Source organism: Alternaria novae-zelandiae (assembly GCF_023758075.1).
Source record: "Alternaria novae-zelandiae strain BMP 2774 chromosome Unknown scaffold_7, whole genome shotgun sequence".
NCBI lineage: Eukaryota > Fungi > Ascomycota > Dothideomycetes > Pleosporales > Pleosporaceae > Alternaria > Alternaria novae-zelandiae.
The window spans coordinates 423,295-445,567 of NW_026056967.1; the positions used below are offsets into that span (position 1 = coordinate 423,295).

A 22,273-nucleotide genomic window follows, 5' to 3' on the forward strand; every position below is an offset into this window, starting at 1 on the left:
TCTTCCTCGATTCAAGCAAAACATGCGTGCGCATCCCTCAGGATCACGATACTTCGCGAATGATGTGTGGCGCGCTTCAGGTTTCGCTGGTTCGTTGTCGGTCCGAAGTCGAAATCCCCAGATCACGAGCGCGGAACCCTGCGGTTTTGCTTTTCTGTTCCGGCCATGATGGCGCAAATCTTCGGGATTGCGTATACTAGACGCAAGCGTCCCGACTGCACATCCAAAGGTTTCTTCACGATCCAGCGCAGTGGCACCCTTACGATTGACTAACGCGTTAGCAGATGGCATCTTCCGTGCACGTGTCGTCGTCCAGTTACGCGAGGTCGACGATCTCCACGTAGCAAAGACCAGCGAAACCATCGAGTGCTGCAGATTCAGGAGAACAATCCTTACAGATCCCACCCTCTATGACATTCAGGCAACCTACTATCGAGAAGGTTATACAAGCTGAGTCCCCACTCTGCTCAGCCGCAAGTCAGCTCCAGCTGTCACTTTCGGGCCGCGCCCTCTGCAACGAGCCAACGTTTCGGTAACCAAACTTTGTATCTCCAGAGCCACGCGTGACGACATGCGGCCAAGGCAGGCATCGGCAATTGCCTTTACGCAAACACAGGTAACTCACTCGCGTGGTCTTCGTTTACCACCCTCGGATCCACGCGGGTCGATCTCTCGGTTGCCTGTACCAAACGGTCAGTCACCGGCATCACGCATCGGCATCTGCCAGGGGCCGACGATCACAACGTGGGCTTGACGAAAACGAACACTACTCTCGGGTGACTAGCCAAAGCCGTTTCTATATGCAAGGGCATTATCGACCACGCTGCAAGGAGCTGCAATTGGTACTTCCTAATCGAGAGTCATCCAATTGGTTTTTCAACCCCTTTGGTCTTGCAGCCCTCATAGGCCACCCTTTTTCGAGACTCCATGTCTATATGTGACCGCGCTTAGGTATCAAAACTTCAACATCCAGCTGCCTCTACACCACATGTGTACTTACTCCTACCACCGGCAAAAAGACACTCCCTATCAACACAAGTCCAAGACGATACCAAGACTACCAACCTCTTCAGTAACACTGGCCGTCTCGCCTCGACTCTGGGTTCCCACTTGTCCTAGTGGTGACTATCTTCACGTGTTTGGCGAGCAAAATCGCAAGCAGCCGCTCTTCACGATCGACAAAGCTCGAGCTTCGCCGGTAGTTTCGAGCGTATACCGAAGTCATGTGCCGAAAGCCTTTCCTCTCATGTGGCTGATGCATTCCACGATGACGTAGAAACCGGCCTCCTACTTTCCTCTCTTCCTATCAAATTTTCTCTCGGATCAGAAGAAAGCATCAACACACCGATTCTCTCGTGAATTAGCATTGTCTCCCTTCCGTGAAGATGACATATCTCAGAAAGGAATGTAAGTAATCGATGGCACGTGAGCCTCACGACACTTCACTATGAGCCGCGTCTCTGGTCACGCATCCATCACTGCATATCCGAAAAGCTAATTTGACAAAACTGCTACGAACCGACACATGCAGGTTGCCGCTGGAGCTCTCCTGGCTGTCACATGGGATCTCCACTTTGACGCATGTGCCTCGTGGCCATATCGCAACGTGATCACGACGATCAAGCGCCTTGACTCACTTTAGTTACCTCTTCGCGTCGTGGTAGAGTCTTCAATACGAGTTTGATCCGCTACTGCACCGCATTCCAGAGCACGGTGGAACCGTTGTCGCAACATGACGTTTGGTCTTTGTCAATTCGAAATACGCATATCGATCAGTCAAATCCTGACGACTAGGCCGGCCGGTATGCTTTACCACGGCCTGGTAGCCAACTACCTCTCGGTCAACGCTCCCAGAACAGTATATAAGACATCATGTCGCTCTATCTCTCCCAGCACAACCCAGCATCCAATTCTCATTTCAAAAAAAGCCAGATATCGTCCACATGGGCGACAATTTTCCAGAACCATTTACCGCAATGACGATGGGGCTAAGAAGGATGTCAAATGTACAAGCCCGCGCCTGACTTTACGATATTCTTATCACTAGAGTCATGTTCTGTAAGAGCAAAACGCGCGCCGAAGTATGTCATGTCTCGCTTCCTCTTTCTCAAAAGTCAAAAGTGACTGTTCCCATGGACGTGTGCAAGACGCACCACCGGGTACAAAATTACCGCGACATCAAAATATGTGTATGCTTGGTGTCTCCAAAGAAGATTGCCATCTTCGATGAGCAAGACTTCGCGTATTTCGAAATCTATAAAGCTGTCGTTTTCATTTTCTACAACCGAACTCTTCTCCCCTCACACACTCCTCAGTTCTGATTTCACCAAAACGTGGTCATGAAAGATGCATGACCTTCGTCTCTCGGCCTCCAAAATATAAGAACACTCCTTACATGGGCTCTCCGGCTCCTTCGCGATTTCTCGCATCAAATGAACTTATCGACCTGATCTCCACAGCCTTTTACAACTGTAGAGCACCAGAACGTCGACCAAAAGACATGCTCTAACCTTCGATGAGAAATGCTCACTGTCTAGGCATACATTAGATGTGATCGGGAGTTGTCAAAAGACGCACGGGTCTGTGTAATGTTTGTCTCCAGAGTAGAGTGAAACAACGTGGTGTCTCAAACTACAAACAAAAAGAGAAACAGACGAACTATGTTGTTTCTGTCTGGAAAAGTGACCATTTCAAAGTCATTTGAAGCTTTCTGAAGTCCGCTCTTCAACACCCACGGCGACGGTCACAAACACAAAGACTTTACCTGCACGCAAGATGTCCAGCTTTGATGCATAGAATATCATTGATTACGCTCAAGGCGACTCTCAAAAGGTATCATCTCCGTCATTCCCTAAAACCATACACACTCATTGCACAGCCCGCTCACCAAGAGTCTAAGTATGAACTCGAACATAACGGAAATAAAAGGGGACATGGACATAGCCTCCATGGGAGGTAAAGCATGAAAGCGGAGATAAGGACTGCCTGCCTACCTGCCTGCCTGCGAGGTAACGCCAAGGGATTATACCTCCCATCATGTCATGCTCATGTTACCTGGCCAGCCCGCTATGGATGCAAAACCCCAAGTCTAACGCAAGGAAAACGCCGCCCAATGAAACTTTGCTGGTATGACGCAACAGATAGTAAAACAGATATGAGAACAATGGTTCAGTGGGGGTTATTCGAGTCACCGTCCGAATAAGCCGCTGCCAACGCTGATCGTGCCGAGACCACTGCGTTGTGGGAGAGGTGCTCGCGCCGCATCTGGTCGGGCTGCACCTGGTGGTCCTGGCGCGGTGTTTGGCTCTGCGTTCATGGGTCGCATGCTACCAACCCAGCGTGGTCCAACCTGCTCGTGGGGTATCTCCATGTGCTGTGCCGCGGGACTCGACATCATGCCGTACGTTTCCCTACTGAGAACACCCATGTTGTTGCGAGGATCTGAGCCAGGTGTCTCGGCGTATGTGATGTGGTCAACCGGTGCGCGTTTCATGTGTAGGACCGGTGATTCCGCTTCGCCTAGCAGACCGTTGGCGTTGTGAGTATTCGACGACGGAGGATTGGAGTTCGCTTCGATGGTGGAGGCAGATCCGTTGGGAGCTGAGAGGTCGACCATTCGACGCTGACCAGCTGGTGTCTGGTAGCTAGGTACTCGTGACGGCCCTGGAGGGTACCGACTCTCTTGATGTGAAGGATGTCGTGGGTTGGCCCATGGCGTGCTTTCTAAGAATTGTTCTTCTGCAGCTGCCTCGTCCGCTGTTGTCGTTCTGTTGTAGGTGCGGAACGATGGGGGCGGCACTGGAGCACGCGTTGCAATCTAACGCGCCGAATCAGCTGCTAGTTCTCTAGCAGATGCGTTCAGCCACTTACCTTCATTGCTCGAAGATCCTCGTCGATCTCGGTTGGTCGCGCAGCGCTGATATCTGGGGCGGCTGGGAACCCAACGTACTTGGCGACACCTGAGAGAATGGAGACCTCGAGGTTGTATGCTGTTTGGTGTCGGATCTGGTCGGATCGCTTCTCAGGTAATCGTGCCATGTACTCAGTGTCATCGCAGCCAAGCTGACGTCGTCCGCGTTGTAGTTCGAAAACCCGCTGGTTGCACTCTTCGAGAATGTCCTCGCGGATGTGGCGCACAGTCTGGAAGTACTGGCTGTGCATCTGATGACGCTCTGCTGCTGTGATTATCTCGAGATTTTTCTGTTTGTATTCCAAAAGCCTCGTCTCGTATGCGATCTTGTCGGCACGTCGATCGTCCACGCATTTGATCATAGCAACGTACTCAGGGTGGACGCAATTTGGCTGCTTGAGCATGTCGAGCTCTCGTTCGAGTTGCGCTATTTGCTCGTCGCATAGCCTGGTAACGGTTAGTAGCCGATCCTTCTGATCAAGCCCTGAGTGAATTGCTTACTTCTCGCGGAAAAGCTTGAACTTCTTCTCAATCTTTGCAAGCTCATCGATCGCCTGCTTCTTCTTGGTGACCTCCTCATCGAGTACAGCGCTGTCTTCATCGTCGTGCTCGCCCTCAGCTTCAGCCTCGTGGGCTTCAGCAGCTGCAAACGGCTCGGCGTAGGCATAGCTAGCGTCTTCCGTCTTCCGTTTCCCTCTTCTGCCGCCTTTTCTTGGTTTTGTGTGCTTCGCGACGGTGGCCATTTCGCTGACAGTCTGCGCGGCAATGTTGGCTTGTCGCTCCTCGAGCTCTAGCTCCTCACGAGCCAGTACCGAAAGGTGCTCTTCGGCGTTCTCGAGCTCCTCGTCTGCGTCCATCTGGCCCTGCCTGTCTGCTGCGGCATCAGCCAGGCCATCGAGCGCCGAACCCTTCGCGTTTACGCTTCGTTTCCGTAATGGCTCCTCTTCGCGCTCGTCCACTGGGCTTCCCTCGGCACTGCTGCGCTTTCTTTTCATGCCCACGTGTTCGAGATTTGCCGCTTCTGATGCTGCGATCAGCGAAAGAGAATGCAGAGGATTTTCGGTTGTAGGTGCTTCGCCCATGGTAACATCGTCTGTAATCGCTGATGGTGTGGGTGGGGCAGATTCGTCGTGCTCGATGGTCTTGGAGTGCGCGAGCTTGCTCGGTGTTCTTGTGTGGATGGGCTCAGAGAGTAATGACGTCTCGGTCGCTGTGCGCGCGAACTTTCGAGGCGTGTTGTCCAGCCGCTCGGTCTCGGCCTCTGAATCATCCTCGTCCATATCGGCTACTGCGGCTGGCCGTGGTGTTGATTCTGACTGATCGTCCGATGCGTCTCCGAGCTCGCTCAAGCTGCTGGAGCCGTTGTCGGCAACATCATCGAAGCCATTAGGAGCTTGCTCTGTGGGTAACGACTCGGTGAGCACTGTAGTCGGAGCTGCCATGGTGGACAGCATCGCAGCAGCGATCGCGGTGGGGTCCTGGTCAGCTGGTGTGGGTATCTGCGCTGGCGCAGAGTGGTTGGAGGGAGAGGTGGTGGTGGTGGGGTCAGGTAGTTCTGTGGTGAGGGTCGAAGTTGGACCTGGGAGGGGCTGTTAGATCTGGTGCAGATTCGGACGGCGTGGGTAGTAGACGCGGTGAGAGAGGCAGGTTCGCGACGCTGTCGTCGCCTCGGTTGTTGACGCAAAGATCGACAGTCTCTCCAGCGGCGACCCAAGGCGCAGTGCCGCGCTTGAGGAAGCCGAAAGAGCGCATCGGGGTCGGGATAGAAGAGGTGACAACGTACTTTGAGTGTGCGCGACGTCCTCGCTGAGACCGGCAGCTGTTCTCGAGGTGCTCCGTCTGGTCTGTTCGGGCGCGCTCATAGTGCGCCCACGCCGAAGACAGCCTCACCGCGTGACCAATGTCGTAAAAATATGCCGTGGACGGTGTTGTGGGCCTTCGCGATGCGATATGGGCGTGCTTGGGGGTGGAGGATGCAGGGCCCGGCGAGCGGTCAAAAACAGAGCTGCGGGTGTGAGGGACGCGGGCGTCGAGGGAGCGTGTGGGGATGTCTCAGGCAGGAGCGACCGGGTGGCAGGTCTGCGATGTTTGTACGGGAGGGGGTGCAAACGCGGGACAGCGACGGGCATTCCTGTGTGCGTGGTGAATGCGGAGGGCAGCTCGGTCGGGATGGTGTAAACTGCGCTCTGAAGCGGGTCGACGGCCGGGAGAGGCCCTGAGGCTTGCAAATGACCGCACTGCCCTGCCCCGGGCGGTGTCGTTCTGCCGCCTGCACCACCCAGCTGGGCCTAGCGTGCGTTCGTCGCGAAGCGTCTCCACCAAAACTTTTTGACGAGCTTGCTGTCGCCAACACCAACATCTCCATTGTCGCCATGGCCAAGTCAAAGGACAAACGCTCGGCTAAGACGGACACGCCCAAGAAGAGCCACAAGTCAGACAAGCCAGACAAGTCCCTCATCAAAGTCGACAAAAAGGCGTTTGACCCGGCGCTAGCATCGCTGTTTGCTGCCAGTGTACGTTGATCGCATGTCTGTGCTAGAGAGTGATTGCTAATAATCTCCAGGCCGGACCTGTGCAAGCGCCTTCAAAGTCACGGTACCAAGCGCGCGAACAAGCGAAGGCGACCAAAAAGTCCAGCGAAGATGAAGACGAAGGCGATGCGAACGATGCGGAACTGAGCTCGGCATCCGAAAGCCTGCCTTCCGACGATGAGGACGAAGAGGAAGACGAAGATGAGGACATGTCGGATGCCAGCGACGAAGCTGAATCTGAAGACGAGGCCGCGCTAGCAAAACTGGGTGAAGCCGTACTGCACGGCGCAAAGGAAAAGCCAAAGAAGCGCAAGCGAGGCGACAAGGAGGAGATTGAGGATGCATACATGCGCAAAGTAGCGCGCGAGGAGGAGAAGGAGGAGGAGCAAAGACAGAAGAAGCGCAAGACCGAGGAAGAGGAGGACAAGGATTCTTCAGACGAGGACGACGAGGATGAGTCTGAGGATGAGGCAGATGAGGGCAAAGAGACCAAGGACGCGGACAAGGCCGAAGACATCGCAATTCCCAAGCATGAGTCGCTCATGGAGAAGACCGACGAGAGCGCATCCGAGGTGGAGAAGGCGTCCCGCACTGTCTTCCTGAGCAACGTCTCGGTCGAGTGCATAAGCTCAAAGCCCGCAGAAAAGGCTCTCAAGAAGCACCTGGAGTCCTTCATACCCGACCTCGCCGATAACAAGCCCCCGCACAAGATCGAATCGATACGCTTCCGATCAACGGCTCTCGATCCCTCGCTTCCCAAACGCGCTGCTTTTGCAACCAAGGACATCATAGACGCGACTACCAAGAGCACGAACGCATATGCTGTTTACACGACCAAGGTAGCCGCAAGAGAAGCTGTCAAGAAACTGAACGGCTCTATGCTGCTCAACCGCCACCTCCACGTCGATTCACTAGCCCATCCCATGAAGGTTGATCACCGCCGCTGTGTCTTTGTCGGTAACCTTCCCTTCGTAGACGAGGAGTCCCAAACACCCGTGACAGAAGGCGAGAAGCCCAAGAAGAAGAAGGCCGCCTCCGACATCGAAGAGGGTCTCTGGGTACACTTTGGCAAATGCGGCAAAATCGAGAGCGTGCGCGTAGTCCGCGATGCCAAGACAAGAGTCGGAAAGGGCTTCGCCTACGTTCAGTTCGTCGATGAGAACGGCGTCGAAGCCGCGCTGCAACTCAACGAAAAGATGTACCCACCTATGCTCCCTCGCAAACTCCGTATTACACGTTGCAAAGCGGAGAAGAAGAACAAGGAGAAGCCAAGAGGTCCACCGCCATCCAAGGCACCCAGACCGGGCGGCAACCCTGGTGCCGGTTACAAGCAGAAGTTGACTGAGGAGCAAAAGTCGATGCAAGGGCGTGCTAGATCGATGCTGGGCAAGGTCGCCAAGGCACAAACCAAAGAGGGCTTCGTGTTTGAAGGCCACAGGGCGAGTGAGAGGCAGGGCAAGAGTGGGCTCAAGTTCAAGGGCAGCGGTGGCCAGAAGAAGGGTGCCAATGGACGCAAGAGCAGAAGTGCGGGCTGGAAAAAGAACGGTGGGAAAAAATAGGCTGGCCTGCGTTGAGCATACATTCTACTATTCACGAGATTCAGCCTGTGAACATCGGAGCTGTCTGGTTCAGACAGCTACCGTCGCCTTCAATCGATACATTACATGCGCATCTTTACCTCGGAGCTTGCGTGCCTCAATCTAATCTGCGGACCTGCTGACCGGCGAAGATGCTACTTGAGAACTTGGGAGGATACCAATATGGATGTCACGACGCTGGTGTGTGAAGATGTTAAGCCAAGGATATGTTGACTTGCGAAGATGCTGACGTGTAGGGGTCGCGAAGCTCGCGCGTAAAGAAGCTCACGTTTGAACTAGTGGCCAAGCAAAAAGGTACGTGAAATGAGTCTCGCGACGGAGAAAGGTGTAGAGAAAGAAGAGAAGGACAGGTGGTCGCTTGATCTGACACGACCAGAGCGGAGCGCGAGTTGTAGAAATGCGGGTATAGCCACTTAGACAACGCAAGACATATACTAACATCTACATTTGCAGGCACACAACACAGACTGTCCGACGAGGAGAAGCGACTCATCCCCCCATCGAGACAACTGTACTATCATACAGAAATGGGAATGGAATTTCTGATAGGTATGAGTATCTGTTGAACGTCATACTCGTTGGGTGTGATATTCTCTTAGCTAGCTTGCTTTGCTGATACTATTTTGGATCAACATTCAAGATTTATCCAAACTCGAGTACACAAATTTCTCAAACTCGGTCAAGAGCTCGATAGCCTTCTCATCTCCGGTTGGTACAAGCTGAGAGAGATACACCCCGGCGACGCCGTTGCTGAGGTCGATCCACTATAGTTTGATGATAAGCCAGAGTCCACGTTGTCAGTTGGAGACTTACCCAGTAGCAATTCGGCATGCCCGACCAGGTGAGTGAGTTCACTCCGCGTCGTTTCGGTACTGCAGTGAGGTTGATCAAGCCTCCAATCCCAAAGCTGACAGGGACGTCGTCTGGGACAGTATTCCAGATAGCGTTACGGGACGGCAACGAGTACTCGGCTGGATCGAGGCCCGTGGTTGTCTCGAGCTGAGGCTGGAACATCTCCTTGACGGATTCGGGCCGGAGCAACTCTCCTGTCAGGACACCTTGGTAGATCTTGAGCAGATCGTCCACAGTGGCAAACAGACCGCCCCCTCCAAAATCTGCCTCAACCCTGTCCGGCCAGTAAGGCTGCTTTTGTTCCTGCAACCTCTCACCCACTCGCTCCCAGACTTTAGCCTTTCGAGCTCGCGTCTCTTCTCGCTGGTCGGGATGGAAAGTAGCGTCATTGGCAGACACGACGTCGAAAATATGGCGTTGCATGTACTCGCCAAGCTTCATGGAGGTGATTCGTTCGACCAAAACTCCAGCCCAGTCAATGCCAGGCGAATACATCCATCGTTCACCAGGTTCAAACACGAGAAAGTGGTGGGGGAACTTTTCTGCCTATAGCGCTTGGTGGTAAGCTAATGGTATTGGCGAGCGGGGTGAGCCAGCTTACGACAGATGTGGGAGGGCCAGGCAGTGGCTTACCCTGAAGCTCTTCGTGGCGGGTCAGGAGCGGATCCATGAATGTATAAGCCATGCCGCTGGAGTGCGTCAACAGTTGCCTGGTCACCAACATAATATATTAGCAAAACGTGGTAAGCCCTTGGACATATCAAGACTTACCGGAGGGTGATAGCCTTCGTTGCGGGCCTGAAGAGGGCTTCATTCTCTTCATTGAAACCGGTCAGAATCTTCGGATCTTTCCACTCGGGCAGCACTTTGGCGATATCGTCATTCAGGTTTAGTAATCCTCTCTCGACGCATTGCATTACAGCAATCGTAGTCACCAGCTTGGTGGAAGAGGCGAGCCAATGCACACCATTGGACTCCGCGTCGTCGGATTCCTTTTCAAACGCCTTCGTGTAGCGGAAAGAACCTTTTGATCACGTCTGGTCAGCATAACAGAAACAAAACAAGAGACAGGGAAAGGTGGACTCCTAGGTACCATACCATTTTTGCTGATGGCGCCAAGTGTAACTGGAGGGATAGGCTGCTTGTTTTCCTCAAATCGATGACGAAGAGAATTGAAGGTTTCATCGAAAGAGGCCATGGTTGGAGGATGTTCTCGTGGTAAAAAGAGGGTTTGATTTCTCTTTATCTTCATAAAAAGTCGCGTAGTGCTGTCCCGTCTTATACTGTACGTGAACTTCATTGGCTTGGCTTCTTGCGCACAGTCCTGGGCGTTGCATAAGTGGCTATTGAATTATTGTGCGGAGGCATGCTAGTAATATTGGCCCGATTACTGATCTAGAGCGGAATAAACCCACGGTCGGCGACATGGGAAGCATGAAATCAATATCAACTTCAGATACACCAGTCCTGACGGACATTGTATTGGTTCTTTGTCCTGACAGCACTAAACGGCGAAACGATCAAGCGGGGCAGAAGGATCACTTCGGTCTAATGACTCACTCCGGAGCTTCTTATGAATCGGGTCAACACACATAACGGCATGATGATTACGAACCACCTTGGCAGATCGCCACCGCTAATGTCATAGCCGACTTGATGAACAGCATGAACCTAGACCGCGGCTATCTCTTCAATGGTTTCGGGGTTGGAAGAGGTGAAATTGGACTTGTGCCTAGAGACAAACCAGGTTTCGTTAAGGGCATAATGGTCTGATACCAGCACAGGAGCTGCAAGAGATAGTATTGTTTAAGAACGTGCTCGCTAAGTCTGGCCGTATCGTGGTCTCTACCTCCTGTTCAGCTTCCAGCCTGTATTTACTCTAGACTCATTAGGCAGCAGCCACATCGCTTGCTATCTTCAAGATGGCGTCTTTCTCGCAGAACTCAACCACCTTTTTGATCTTAGATCCATCTTCATTGAAGTACAAGAACCAAGCACCCTCAAAAGGGTACGTCTCTCCACTGCTCCTAACATACACGTCGGATTTAGCTGTGAAGGCCGCGCTGCGCGCCTCCGTGTCGACGATCAAATTCGACATGATATTATCCTTGAACAACAATACTTTGATGTCATTCCCGAAGAGGTCCTGAAAACTGGTCGTGTCGAAGAACGAGTCTGTTGCAAGACCGAAAGCTTTGGGTACGGATGCGGGAAGTAGGTGACGTGTGCAGTCGGCTGTAACGTCGCGGTTGATAATAGAAGGGTTGCTCTGAGCTGCGCCTTCTTCGAATGCTGATAAGAAGGCCCGAGCTGTTGCCTCAATTTGTTCTCTGAGGTTCGGTGTGGAAGGAGTTGAAGCCATGTTGGAGGACTATGGTAGAGTTTCGTGCGAACTGAAGATGGAGGTGTAGGTAGTGGAAAGTAGTGGAGATATTGACTGCATATTGGGTTGCACTTGACGCCTACTTATGTTTCGCGCGCACCTAGGTAGCATCAGCGACTGTCTACCTCAAATTCCCGAGGTCGCCAACAGTCCTTCGCGGCGGTACACGTAAGTCCATGACTTAACGCCGTCCTTCGGATGATGCTTACTTAACAAGAATAGATCATATCATCTTGAGTACTGCCTTCCAAGACCTCCCTTGAGGGTCGACATCAGAGTGCGATGACATTTTCTCCCGTTTCGGCCTAGTGCGTTTGAGCCACGGAGGATCTTCGGCCGTACCTGCAGTCTAGCTCTAGCTCCACCCGATGACATTATCACCCTCTTCAGCCTAGCTCGCAGCCTGGGGCTGAAGCATCCACACAGCCCGAATGATGCGTCTCCTTTCAAATCAGCAATTCGAAGGTACCGCACCTGTAAACTAAGCCCAGATTTCGATATGGAGCGGCGGTGTGAGCCTTCTCTCAAGCTTATCCCCGAGAAAGCATGCTAAAGCGTACGGTGATTTCTAAGTCGTGTCTTTCTTGAGCGACGCTGTCTACGAATGAGACCAAGATGTCACGTACAGAGCTTGGGTGAGTTGAGTACATAAATGATTCATTTACCTCACCTTCCGTCCAAACTCAGAATCCAATCCCTCAAGATTTTATCAATCCAGCTTACGGCATCTACGCAAGTCATATCCTCTATCTTTATCCCTCCCAGCATCCCGCCAACACAAGAATGTCTCATTACGCTGAAGCTCATGCTAAGCCGAACGGCCCTGGCGATGCGCGCCCAACAGCCTTACAGATCATCAAAGACGAGAACCTTGAAAACAAACTCAGAGGTGAAGTCATTGTCATCACTGGTACCTCCTCTGGCATCGGCATTGAAACCACTCGTGCCATGGCCACCACTGGCGCCATTCTCTTTCTCACGGCCCGAGACACGAGCAAAGCCCAATCCGCCCTTGCTGATATCTTCGAACCTTCGCGTATGCACATTATCGAGATGGACCAGGCAAACCTCTCTTCCGTACGTGCCGCCGCCGCCGCCATTCTTACCAGGACTTCTAAAGTCCATCTACTCGTGAACAACGCCGGCATCATGGCAATTCCCGACTATCGCCTTACGGCAGATGGCCACGAACTTCAATTCGGCACAAACCACCTGTCGCATTTTCTGTTCTACAAGCTCTTAGAGCCCGCTCTTCTCGCAGCCGCCTGCTCCAGCCGCCCATCTCGTGTCGTCAGTCTCGCTTCCTCAGCGCACAACGTCTGCGGGATCAACGACTCCAATAACTACAACTTCGAGAAAGGCGATTACGACCCCAGCGTAGCGTACGCCCAGTCCAAAACAGCAAACATATACATGGCCAACGAGATTGAGCGCCGCTATGGCTCGCGCCATCTACACGCCACTAGCGTCCACCCTGGCCTCGTCCAGACGGGGCTGACGCAGCATATGCCCCCGGACGCGTTCAAAGGCATGGGACATTTGTATCCCACCATGAAGAGCGTCGAACAGGGTGCTGCAACATCGGTATGGGCAGCGATCAGCGAAACATGGAAGCACAAGGGCGGCAAGTACCTCGTCGACTGCGCTGTTGCGGAGCCATACAAAGAAGGCGATGACAAGTACACTGCGCTTGGTTATGCTCCGCATGCTTACGATGTGGAGAAGGCGGAGAGGCTCTGGAACGACTCGCTCAAGCTTGTGGGATTGCCGAGTGATGATTGAGCGTTCAGAAAGGGACAGCAGTGATAATCCAGTGTACAATTAGACACATGATACAAGTTCTATGAATACATCCATGCGCATTAGCACACCGTACTTGATCTCATCACCGGCCATAGTTCTTATTGTGAAATCGTGATATCGAATATTGCACTGGTAGATCAGGCTCGATTCGCGTTAGGAGGTGTTCGACATATCGACTAATTTTCCATCAAAGGAAGACGCAAAGGTTCTTCTCCCCTCATCAACCTCCAGCGGTTACTAGATACAAGCAAATCGTCGCATCCCTGTACGGCCCATGACCACTTAGCCAGAAAGCCAGGGGTAGCCTCCCAACTCTTCATGTCGTGCGGCTCACCCCAAACAACGAGTCCCTTGCGACCCGCAGTAACCTCATCCTCATCACGTCCTACTACTGCGGTCGGCGGTTTTGACACAACCTTAGGGTCAGAAACCTTGATAGCAAGAGGCATACCTCGTCGCTCTTGGATTGGCGTGGCACCCATGAGCTCGCCAATGAGATCCTGCAGTAGCTCCCAGGGATCGAAGAGTCCCTCGTGCCTGATGAGGTTGTCGCGCACTGAAGGAAAAGGAAAGAGGTTGATCCAGAAAGAGTGCAAACGCTCTTGCTGGATGCGTGTCGGGAAGAGTGAAGGAGGTATATTGGGATTCAAGGGATAGATGTTTGTGTCGTCGATGTAAGGAAGGCTGATGGGACATGTGGTTGGGGAAGGAGGCATATCGTTTGTCCACCCTGTAAGAAGCGCGTTTAGAGTACGCTTATTTGATACAAAGGCTCGGAAGACGTTGTATTGAACTAGGTGAAGGAGGTGGTCCGTAGAGAGGGGAAAGACCATGGACGGGGGTGTTAGCGTAGTGGGAGCTTGACCCGGAGTGTATGGAGGCGGCGTCCGGAGGACTACAGAGCGATCAGGAATGGATATCGATGCGTTGATCGTCACATCTTGAGCAGTGGGCTCGGTGGAATGGGATAGGCTTTCGTCAACTTCATCCAGGCGCCAGCGCTCAATTTGGAACGGGCGCGACGTCTGAACAGAAACTGGGGCTTGCTTTTTGTTTCGCAGTCCTTCATCGAGATGAGCTCAGCCAAGGGCGAGATGCTTAAGACCAAACTCACGATGTGCCCTTTGGTTCTTTCGGTTCTGAACTTTCCTGCGCTGCTTGTTGGCCTCGGCTTCGATGTTGGTGGGTTGATACTCGACCCTGTTCGCTTCGCTTTCGGCTTGAGGAAGTGGGGTGACGAAGTGGTCCATGATTAAGCGTTAAGAACAGCCCGTCTTCTGTTGATGGTCGGTTGGTTGATTCCTACACGGTTACAGCCGCGAAGTCCGCAGCTATGGCCTGTTGACAGGCGTGGCGGTGCGGAGATTGATCCGCGCCGCCCCACTTCATTCGGGCAGCTTCAACCTCGAGAGAGGAGATCGGTTCTACAGCTTCCACTTTGAGCAGGACACTCTTGTGTTGAGACGCGCCGCCAGATCATCAAGGATGACCTCAACGTCAATACACCAAAGAAGCCAACATAGATCAAGATCACAAGGGCCGTATTCGTTGTTACGTAGGTGATAGACGACTAAGGCATCGAGGAGATGAACCTCAACATGGAGCAACTATGGGAGGGACTGTTGGTCCAATGTTCACCGAGCAGATTTCTGACTGCGCGTATGCGATCTGCTTTACGTTCGTAGAACTCTTTTGAATTAAGATGTCTAGCGCATATACACTTAGCAAACGGGAGAGACTTCAGACGAAACACAACCTTGTCAAGAATTACCGACGGACCGCAGATGCATGAAGCATGACATCAGAATTGTGATAAATGGCCACATATTTGCCAGGTTGGTCACCTCAACACGGTTTGTGTGGTAATCGTCGAATATTGTGCTTTTTGTAACCCTTGTAGGATTTGGCAATCAAAGGTGCCCGTGAAACCTTGATAAGTTTATCGCACACCGGCAGCCATGGACTGCCGTGTTCAGTGGCGGTTCACGTGCAGGAGCAACTAGATTACAGGCCGGTAAGCCCCCATCTCCTGGTAACGACCATGACTGGTGTTGCCACGGTGCGGGAACGCGGGCGCAATGTCGAACGTCTGGGGGATCTGCGATGGGGCAGATGCTAATCGCACATCAACGACTGCAAGAGCCGCACTGTGTAGCAAGATTAAGATGAAACGAGTGTAGTGACGCATGCGACAGGCACTTCACCGATGTTCCCTTGCCAACTCGCATTGGTTTCATCCGGGGTGTGCTGACGATAAATGCCTGATCCGAAGAGGAACGCGAAACGGACGGCTACGGGTGTCCGGATAAGCCCATGTGGAGCAGTTGAACTAAACTCTAGCAAGAACCCAAGATTACACCACTGATCATTTCGTTATCGAGGCAAAGATTCGGCATTCATGCTGTAAAGAGTGGAATGAAGCGTGGTGCGGTAACGACGAGTTCTGCAAATGCCGACTTCCTGTGAAAGCCCTCGTGTTTTGCACACCAAGCTTGTGGTAAACGAAGGATGAACGCGTGGAGGGGATCATGCACGTCAGCGGAAGATGTAACCTGATTAGATTAACATGATGAGCAATCGAAACTGATACGCTGCGTTTTAGGGCTGGCAGATACGTAGCCGAGCTGGATCGGTACGGTTCTGGTACTTGGGATCACACCTCGCGTAAATGCGACGGCATGAGTGAGGCTTTTGATTGACTGTCGTGGAACATGGACAAATGAAATCACATCATCGCGGTCAGAGTCCAGAACAAAAGCAACCAACAACGGCTGATACTACCCAAACTACCCCCAACATGCCGGCAGAGGTAGGGTTGGGTCTCATTAGAGTTGACGGGTTTGCCGAAGCAGCACGAAGCAAAGATCCGGGCAAGGAGTTAGTGCCCCTTACGTCTGAGTAGTGGTTGCATTATAGATGACATCCGTCTTCAGCCGCGGACGAGAGCACATGTTAGGGATGGGCCGAAGTATCAACAAAGTGGTGTGACTTGGCAGAGCGGCCGAGCCACTGTCGCGGGCCCGAGGCGTGGAGGTTAGGATGACGCAGCGATGTGCGACACAGGAGAAATCGGTGGCTGGTTTTCAGGCTTACCGGTCTTGAGACCAGGGACGATATGCGTCTCGGCTCGAGAGCCAGGTTCCCAGTCCAGCTTGAGCATTTCCTTTGTTTTGTACAGTTTTTCCCGTGCGAAGCAGGGTCTGACGATCACAAGCTTGGACGTCGAAGTGGAGGCTGGGTCTGACTTTGGCCCACTTGCATCTGCATTCTGTTGTGCTTACGCTACAGCTGATGTGACGGCGGTGCACATATGCAGGTCTGAAGAGAAGGGAAGAAATGAGGTTTGCTCACGTGGTACTCCATGACATTGAGCTATCCAGATCATGCTGGATGGGTTGAGACGGAGGCGAGACAGGAACTGGGCCAATAGACGTAGGAGGCGGCTTTTAGTCGAGCGCGTCCAGACGTTGAAGGCTATGGAAGGTAGCTGCGCAAACGACTCCTTGTTCGATGCGGAGCGTTCTGCTGGGAATTGCTGGGAATCGCTGTGGTGGGTTCAGAAGCTAGAGCTCGTTCAGAGTTTGGCGCCTACAGCCCCGACGGATCATCCGTCTGGGGGCACTGGGCGCAATTTCGACGGGGCGCCAATCACCCGCGATATGCCAGCTTAGCTGACGCCTGCAGTTGGCTATACACCAAATTGTCCGATTGTTTTTTAGATCGTGTGAATTGTGATTTGTCTGAACCAGGAAATTCGATATCGCAGCGCGTGTGAGGGGAGGAGGATAGTCCCGGGCGGCGCGGAGGCTGGGAATGCACGTGCCTTCTCCACGAGCGTCACGGGTCGGGTTAGCCTCGGGCTCTTGCATCTCAACCCCGCTCGAATGGCCTACACTCTGCCATCATTCAGTATCAACGTGAAAACTCGAGAATGAAATGGGAAGAGACAGATACGCGCACTCATCTGTGTCGTTCCGTCTGGGAAGCGGCATACCGTCTCGTCGTGACGTAGAGAGATGCCGTGTGTGGCTGCCTTAGACTCACCAGGTATTAAGCGGGTCCCTGCTCGCTTAGCGCGTTGGGCAGGCACGAATAGAAAGCGTCCTCAGCGCCTGCCCTCGTTCCTTCCTCGACGAATCATTTTTCCCTCACTAAAGTTCGCCATCTTCATCTCACTCAAGACGTGTTTGCGCGGACTGGCGCGCGGAACACCACAAGAATTCACCCTAGCTTCTCCGCAGCTCCCAAGGTTGCTTTGCCCCCAAAAGGCACCGCCTGCTCTCGGCTCTCAGCAATTCGCCAGGCCGGACTCAAGACCTGTCTGCATCTCCCACCTGGGCAGCCATAGAACGGCAAGCAGATCACGGGATCCAATCTTCCTGCAAGACGCAAGCACCTGTAAGTCCACTCCGTCGCGCTATGCAACTCGTTATCACCATGTCCGACGATCAAGTCCTTTCAAGCGACGGCGCATCGATTCAGACACTCCCGTCGCCGTCGCAAGACTGTATTACCGTCCCTCGCTATGCTTCTCATTTTCCTTTTCGGCTTACAGGCATGCCGCATGCTCTGGTGCTACACATTCGCGCGCCTTGCCTCCACTTCACATGCTAGAGGCTGACGTCGCATTCAAGGCAACACAAAGCTCACCAAGCCTTTTGTATCCCGCGTTCTGTCCGCTACTTGGACCACGCCGCTGCTAAAGCTGTCATTGCGCAACGACAATATACATTTGTCCGCTCGCTGGTCGCCCTAGACTTCAAACCCGAAGAGCATTCAGACCGGCAATACGACCTTGACGCCCGCCAACTGACGAAACAAGGTAAGCGCACTAGCTCACCGCGCATGCATATGCCAGCGCATCATCCCTTCCAATCGCCCACCCCGCCAGCACAGCGTCCAATGCTCTCTTGATTTGGCTGACAATCATTGTAGGCGACTCTCATCTTCCTCTCGTGACTGGTGAATACCTGCAACGGCTCTTCTCCACTACTACGGCGCGGGCCTCTAGAGTGCAGCTTCATCCTCGACAAATCGCTCCATCATTTGTAAACGCGCACTGCCCCTCGACGTCCAATCACCACTGCTGCGCCTCAAACCTGGAAGCTAAAGCCGTGCGCTCTAGCGAATTCGCCTCAAGCACGCCTGGCCATTGACAGCGCATCAAGTATCGGCCCTGCCGCGACGTGACCGCCTGCCTGTATTACGCGCCTCAACTGCGAGCCTCTCGCTACCTCGTCTTCACGCAAATAGGCCCACAATCTACGCATTGTAGACAGCCATGACCGACTACGCACAATTCCATGGGCATGCGCCCGCGCCCAACCCGCAGCAAATGCAGTTCGGACAGCAGCAGTCGTCCCCGATCCTTCCATCAAATGGAAACTTCGCGCATAACGGCCAACCACATCCCCAGCACCACCCGCAGATGGGCTTCCCTCAGCATCAGGCCTACATGGCTGGTATGCAAAATCCATACATGCCCTCTCAACAGCAACAACACCAACAGGCTGCTGCGTTAGCTACGGCTGCTGCAGCAGGACCAGCCGGATACTACGACCAAACCGCCATCTCAGGTCAACTAGCACAAGACCCACGCGCATCTCCACGCATGTCAGTATCCCAGATGAAGGGCGATGGACGCGCTCCACGATCGCCGACAAACGTTTCCAATGCGATGAACAACGCGCTCCCATCTCAAGTTCAGATGACCCCGACTCAGATGCAACAAAGGCGAATGAGCACTCAAATCAGTAGTCCTGCGATGCAGCAGCCACAGCCTGTCATGAACCATGGCGGCCCCAGACCCTCCGTCCCCCCGATGCCCCAGCAATCGCAGCACCAACAATCGCCTGAGCTTGTCGCTGGAGGTGCACAACCAGAAGAGGCTCCTCTCTATGTGAACGCGAAACAATTCCATCGCATCTTGAAAAGGCGTCTCGCGCGACAGAAACTCGAGGATGCACTGAGGCTGACATCCAAGGGTCGAAAGCCATACCTACACGAGTCTAGGCACAATCACGCCATGCGCCGTCCCCGTGGTCCTGGCGGTCGCTTCTTGACCGCAGAAGAGGTGGCTGCGATGGACAATGCAGCCGGAAAAGGCGAGGGTGAAGACGGCAACAAGGAAAACGCGTCCATGCCTCCCAAGCCTGCCAGCTCTGGCCCCAAGCGCAAGGCTTCATCTACACAACTCAAGGGAACACCTACCATCAAGAAGAACAAGGCAGGTGCCGTGCAGCGTCACAGCACGAGCGAAGAGGATGAAGATGAGGACGAAGACGATGGTGAGGATGAAGGCTAGGCTGTCCTCCCGCCCGGGCCTCTGCCCACTTCCGTCGATCTGATTTCTATACCCTTTTAATTTCGACACCTGATCTTCTTGAGAGTTCCTCCAGGGAGCTCCCCTTCATTTCACGACTTACGAAGCGAGTGCTTTTGGGACACCCGGTTGGTTTATGCATTTTACCCCTGTTGTCAGATTAATGACACTTTCACACACAAATTGTCTTATCAATGGACTGGGTCGGATTCGGGTCACACATAAGGCAGGGCGGTCGGAGCATACGGCACTCACTCGGATGTTGGGAGTTCTGTTGTTACTTCCTATTTCTCGTCTGCTGAATTGTGGACTATCCTTTGTATCTTTTCATTATCTTTTTTTCTTCTTCTTGTCTTGTCTGTTACGATCAATACCCACACTCGCTATCTAGCTTGGCGAAGATACCCAAACCATTGGCCAGGAGAGCCAGTGGCTATACTAGAAAGGGTCTTCCTTCATCGGAGAAAATCAATATCATCCCATTCCCCCAGATTGGATTTTGCGCATGCAAACTGATGTCGCATCCTTGAAGTTCAAGTTGTACGTGACAGCCCACTTCACCAATTCCATGTATGACTTTGTGGTATATCACATTGTGCGTGAAACCGACCTGTCAGGATCGAGTTGTGTTCTCGGGAGGTGTGTGATGTGTATCACAGTCGCATGGCAAAGTCCGATGTTCGCTCAGAGACTGCAGGCGTCTTCTTGTTTACGGCATTTGGACAGCATATACCGGCTTACCCAAGACTAGGGCTCTGTCTTGCTCACTAGAGCTACGCCACTAGCGGTGTCTACAACTTGTGTGACATTCAGGAAGATGGCTGACTGAAAGTATACAATATCTGGGAAACGTCTTACTTACTAAAAACATAACAGTGTGCATGCAGCAAGCCTTGGAATTGCGACAAAAATCCTGGCCACCCCCGATGATGCCTGCTTTTCTGCATGTCAAGTCCATCTATTCGCAACGTCAGCCTCTCGCCAGACTCGGACGGCGCTTTAACATGCCTGACGACATGTGCGACAAGTAAGTCTATGATAGCCGCATGCAGATCTCCACATCAGCGGCTTGGTCATTGCTAAGTAATCTGCTGCGGAATTATCGTGCGGAACCGCGCCTCGGTAAGCAACGGAGCCCTGGAGATCTGCACCTGGGAAAGTGCGGAGCTTCTGCAGCCGGATGTGTACACCAATTTGGATTGTGCTACGATAAGCACGTTCTGGCTACTTCCATAGGCGACCTACATGATGAGCTTTTCGTCGCAGACTCCTGCTACCCCTCATCCCTCCCAATCGCGAGAACATGAAGAAGAGTGCATCCAGCCAACAGTCAACGGACGAGTCCATCCGAGAATTGCACGACCAACAGCACGATGGGCTTGACGATGGAGAAAGAGATAGGATTGAAGAAGAGTGGCGCAACAGTATCCGCCTAAAGGTCGACCTTCGACTTTGCAGCATTGCTGGTATCTTGTGCTCGCTCAATCTACTTGACAGCGGCGTCATCTCTAGCGCATCTGTCACCTCCATGCTCAGCGATCTGGAACTAAATGTCGGCAACCGATACTCTGTTTCCATATTTATCTTCACGATCGCGAGCATTGCCTTCCAGCTACCATCGACAATCGCTGTGCGCACCTTCGGACCGCGTATCTGGTTTGCCTTCATCACCTTCTGTTTCGGCATCATTACGCTGTGCACAGCTTTCGTGCAGACATGGCGACAGATGATTGCACTACGCATTCTGCTTGGAATAGCTATGTCGGGAATTTATCCCGGCTTGACTTATCTCATCTCAACATGGTATACACGGAAAGAGCAACAGCTTCGCTTTGCTCTGATGCAGAGTGGCGAAGTCATTGTCTTGGCAACAGGTGGCATCGTTAATTTTGGACTCAATCAGCTCGACGGCAAATATCTCAAGGGTTGGCAGTGGATGTTTGTTGTAAGTGATATTCAATGCAAATTGATGTGAGACAAGTATTGACTCTATCCACCAAACTTTAGGTACAGGGTAGCATTACTGCGTTCTTCGGTATTTTGACATATTGGTGGATGGTCGACTTCCCAGAGCATGCCCAAAACTCCTTCTACTTCCTCACGCCCCACGAAAGTGCGTTGGCGTCTTCACGAATCGACAACGACAGAGGCGATGTCAAACCCGACGACTTCGCATGGTCTAAAGTCTTCGTTCACGCCAAGGATCTAAAGGTGTACGGGTTCTGCACCCTTTACTTCCTGCAGAACCTCGTCTCGACATCGCTGTCTTACTTCCTACCTATCATTCTACAAACCGGCATGGGCTTTTCTTCAAACAAAGCGATTTTGCTATCCGCTCCACCTTACTACTACGCTGTTATTCCCGCTATCCTGTCCTCGATCGTCGGCGACAAGTTCCAGCTGAGAGGGCCTATTATAGTCTTTAACTGCGTGTCTTTGATTGTAGGTTTCTGTATGCTGGGTTTCTCGGACCAGGTCACCGTGAGGTATATAGGCACCTACCTTGCCACCGGAGCGTACGTGGCGAATTGGGCGGCCATGGCGACTTATCAGGCGAACAACATTGTCGGCCAGTGGAAGAGGGTTTTTACTGCCGCAATGGTCACAGCTTTCAACGGCGCTGGCGGTATCGCTGGAAGCTTCATTGTGAGAGCACCAGAAAGTCCGAGGTATATGACGGCCATCTGGGTAAGCATAGGAAGTCACCTCTTGATCATTGGATTGGTGGGAGTGTTCTCGGTGTTTTTCTACATGGCGAACAAGCGGCAGACTAGGGGGAAGCGTCTCCTAGAGGGGACAGAAGGTTTCCGGTTTACGTACTGAGTGAAGGGCGGAATGTGGTTGAGCTAAGGCAGACGCTAAGGAATATCTACT

The 22,273-nt window shown here is 52.8% G+C and overlaps 8 protein-coding genes across 8 annotated transcripts; 4 read left to right on the forward strand and 4 right to left on the reverse strand.

Annotated features, from left to right (window-relative positions):
* Positions 1 to 3,187: 3,187 nt before the first annotated feature.
* Positions 3,188 to 5,772, reverse strand: J4E88_004150 (uncharacterized protein; the record flags this gene model as incomplete). The annotated part of the gene is made up of 4 exons (XM_049397797.1): positions 3,188 to 3,817; positions 3,871 to 4,357; positions 4,412 to 5,489; positions 5,694 to 5,772. The coding sequence occupies 4 exons, from the start codon at positions 5,770 to 5,772 to the stop codon at positions 3,188 to 3,190; spliced, it is 2,274 nt and encodes a 757-aa protein (XP_049256242.1).
* Positions 5,773 to 6,282: 510 nt separating this feature from the next.
* On the forward strand, positions 6,283 to 8,000 carry J4E88_004151 (uncharacterized protein; the record flags this gene model as incomplete). Its single annotated transcript, XM_049397798.1, has 2 exons — positions 6,283 to 6,423; positions 6,474 to 8,000. 2 exons carry the CDS (start codon positions 6,283 to 6,285, stop codon positions 7,998 to 8,000), a joined length of 1,668 nt encoding a protein of 555 aa, XP_049256243.1.
* Positions 8,001 to 8,674: 674 nt separating this feature from the next.
* Positions 8,675 to 10,089, reverse strand: J4E88_004152 (uncharacterized protein; the record flags this gene model as incomplete). The annotated part of the gene is made up of 5 exons (XM_049397799.1): positions 8,675 to 8,803; positions 8,853 to 9,437; positions 9,493 to 9,601; positions 9,663 to 9,915; positions 9,990 to 10,089. 5 exons carry the CDS (start codon positions 10,087 to 10,089, stop codon positions 8,675 to 8,677), a joined length of 1,176 nt encoding a protein of 391 aa, XP_049256244.1.
* Positions 10,090 to 10,779: 690 nt separating this feature from the next.
* On the reverse strand, positions 10,780 to 11,253 carry J4E88_004153 (uncharacterized protein; the record flags this gene model as incomplete). The annotated part of the gene is made up of 1 exon (XM_049397800.1): positions 10,780 to 11,253. The coding sequence occupies one exon, from the start codon at positions 11,251 to 11,253 to the stop codon at positions 10,780 to 10,782; it is 474 nt and encodes a 157-aa protein (XP_049256245.1).
* Positions 11,254 to 12,057: 804 nt separating this feature from the next.
* J4E88_004154 (uncharacterized protein) lies at positions 12,058 to 13,056 on the forward strand (the record flags this gene model as incomplete). The annotated part of the gene is made up of 1 exon (XM_049397801.1): positions 12,058 to 13,056. One exon carries the CDS (start codon positions 12,058 to 12,060, stop codon positions 13,054 to 13,056), a length of 999 nt encoding a protein of 332 aa, XP_049256246.1.
* A 197-nt stretch (positions 13,057 to 13,253) lies between these two features.
* On the reverse strand, positions 13,254 to 14,327 carry J4E88_004155 (uncharacterized protein; the record flags this gene model as incomplete). The annotated part of the gene is made up of 2 exons (XM_049397802.1): positions 13,254 to 14,140; positions 14,192 to 14,327. 2 exons carry the CDS (start codon positions 14,325 to 14,327, stop codon positions 13,254 to 13,256), a joined length of 1,023 nt encoding a protein of 340 aa, XP_049256247.1.
* Positions 14,328 to 18,358: 4,031 nt separating this feature from the next.
* J4E88_004156 (uncharacterized protein) lies at positions 18,359 to 19,381 on the forward strand (the record flags this gene model as incomplete). The annotated part of the gene is made up of 1 exon (XM_049397803.1): positions 18,359 to 19,381. The coding sequence occupies one exon, from the start codon at positions 18,359 to 18,361 to the stop codon at positions 19,379 to 19,381; it is 1,023 nt and encodes a 340-aa protein (XP_049256248.1).
* A 1,022-nt stretch (positions 19,382 to 20,403) lies between these two features.
* J4E88_004157 (uncharacterized protein) lies at positions 20,404 to 22,222 on the forward strand (the record flags this gene model as incomplete). The annotated part of the gene is made up of 3 exons (XM_049397804.1): positions 20,404 to 20,426; positions 20,666 to 21,344; positions 21,407 to 22,222. The coding sequence occupies 3 exons, from the start codon at positions 20,404 to 20,406 to the stop codon at positions 22,220 to 22,222; spliced, it is 1,518 nt and encodes a 505-aa protein (XP_049256249.1).
* Between the last annotated feature and the right edge of the window lie 51 nt (positions 22,223 to 22,273).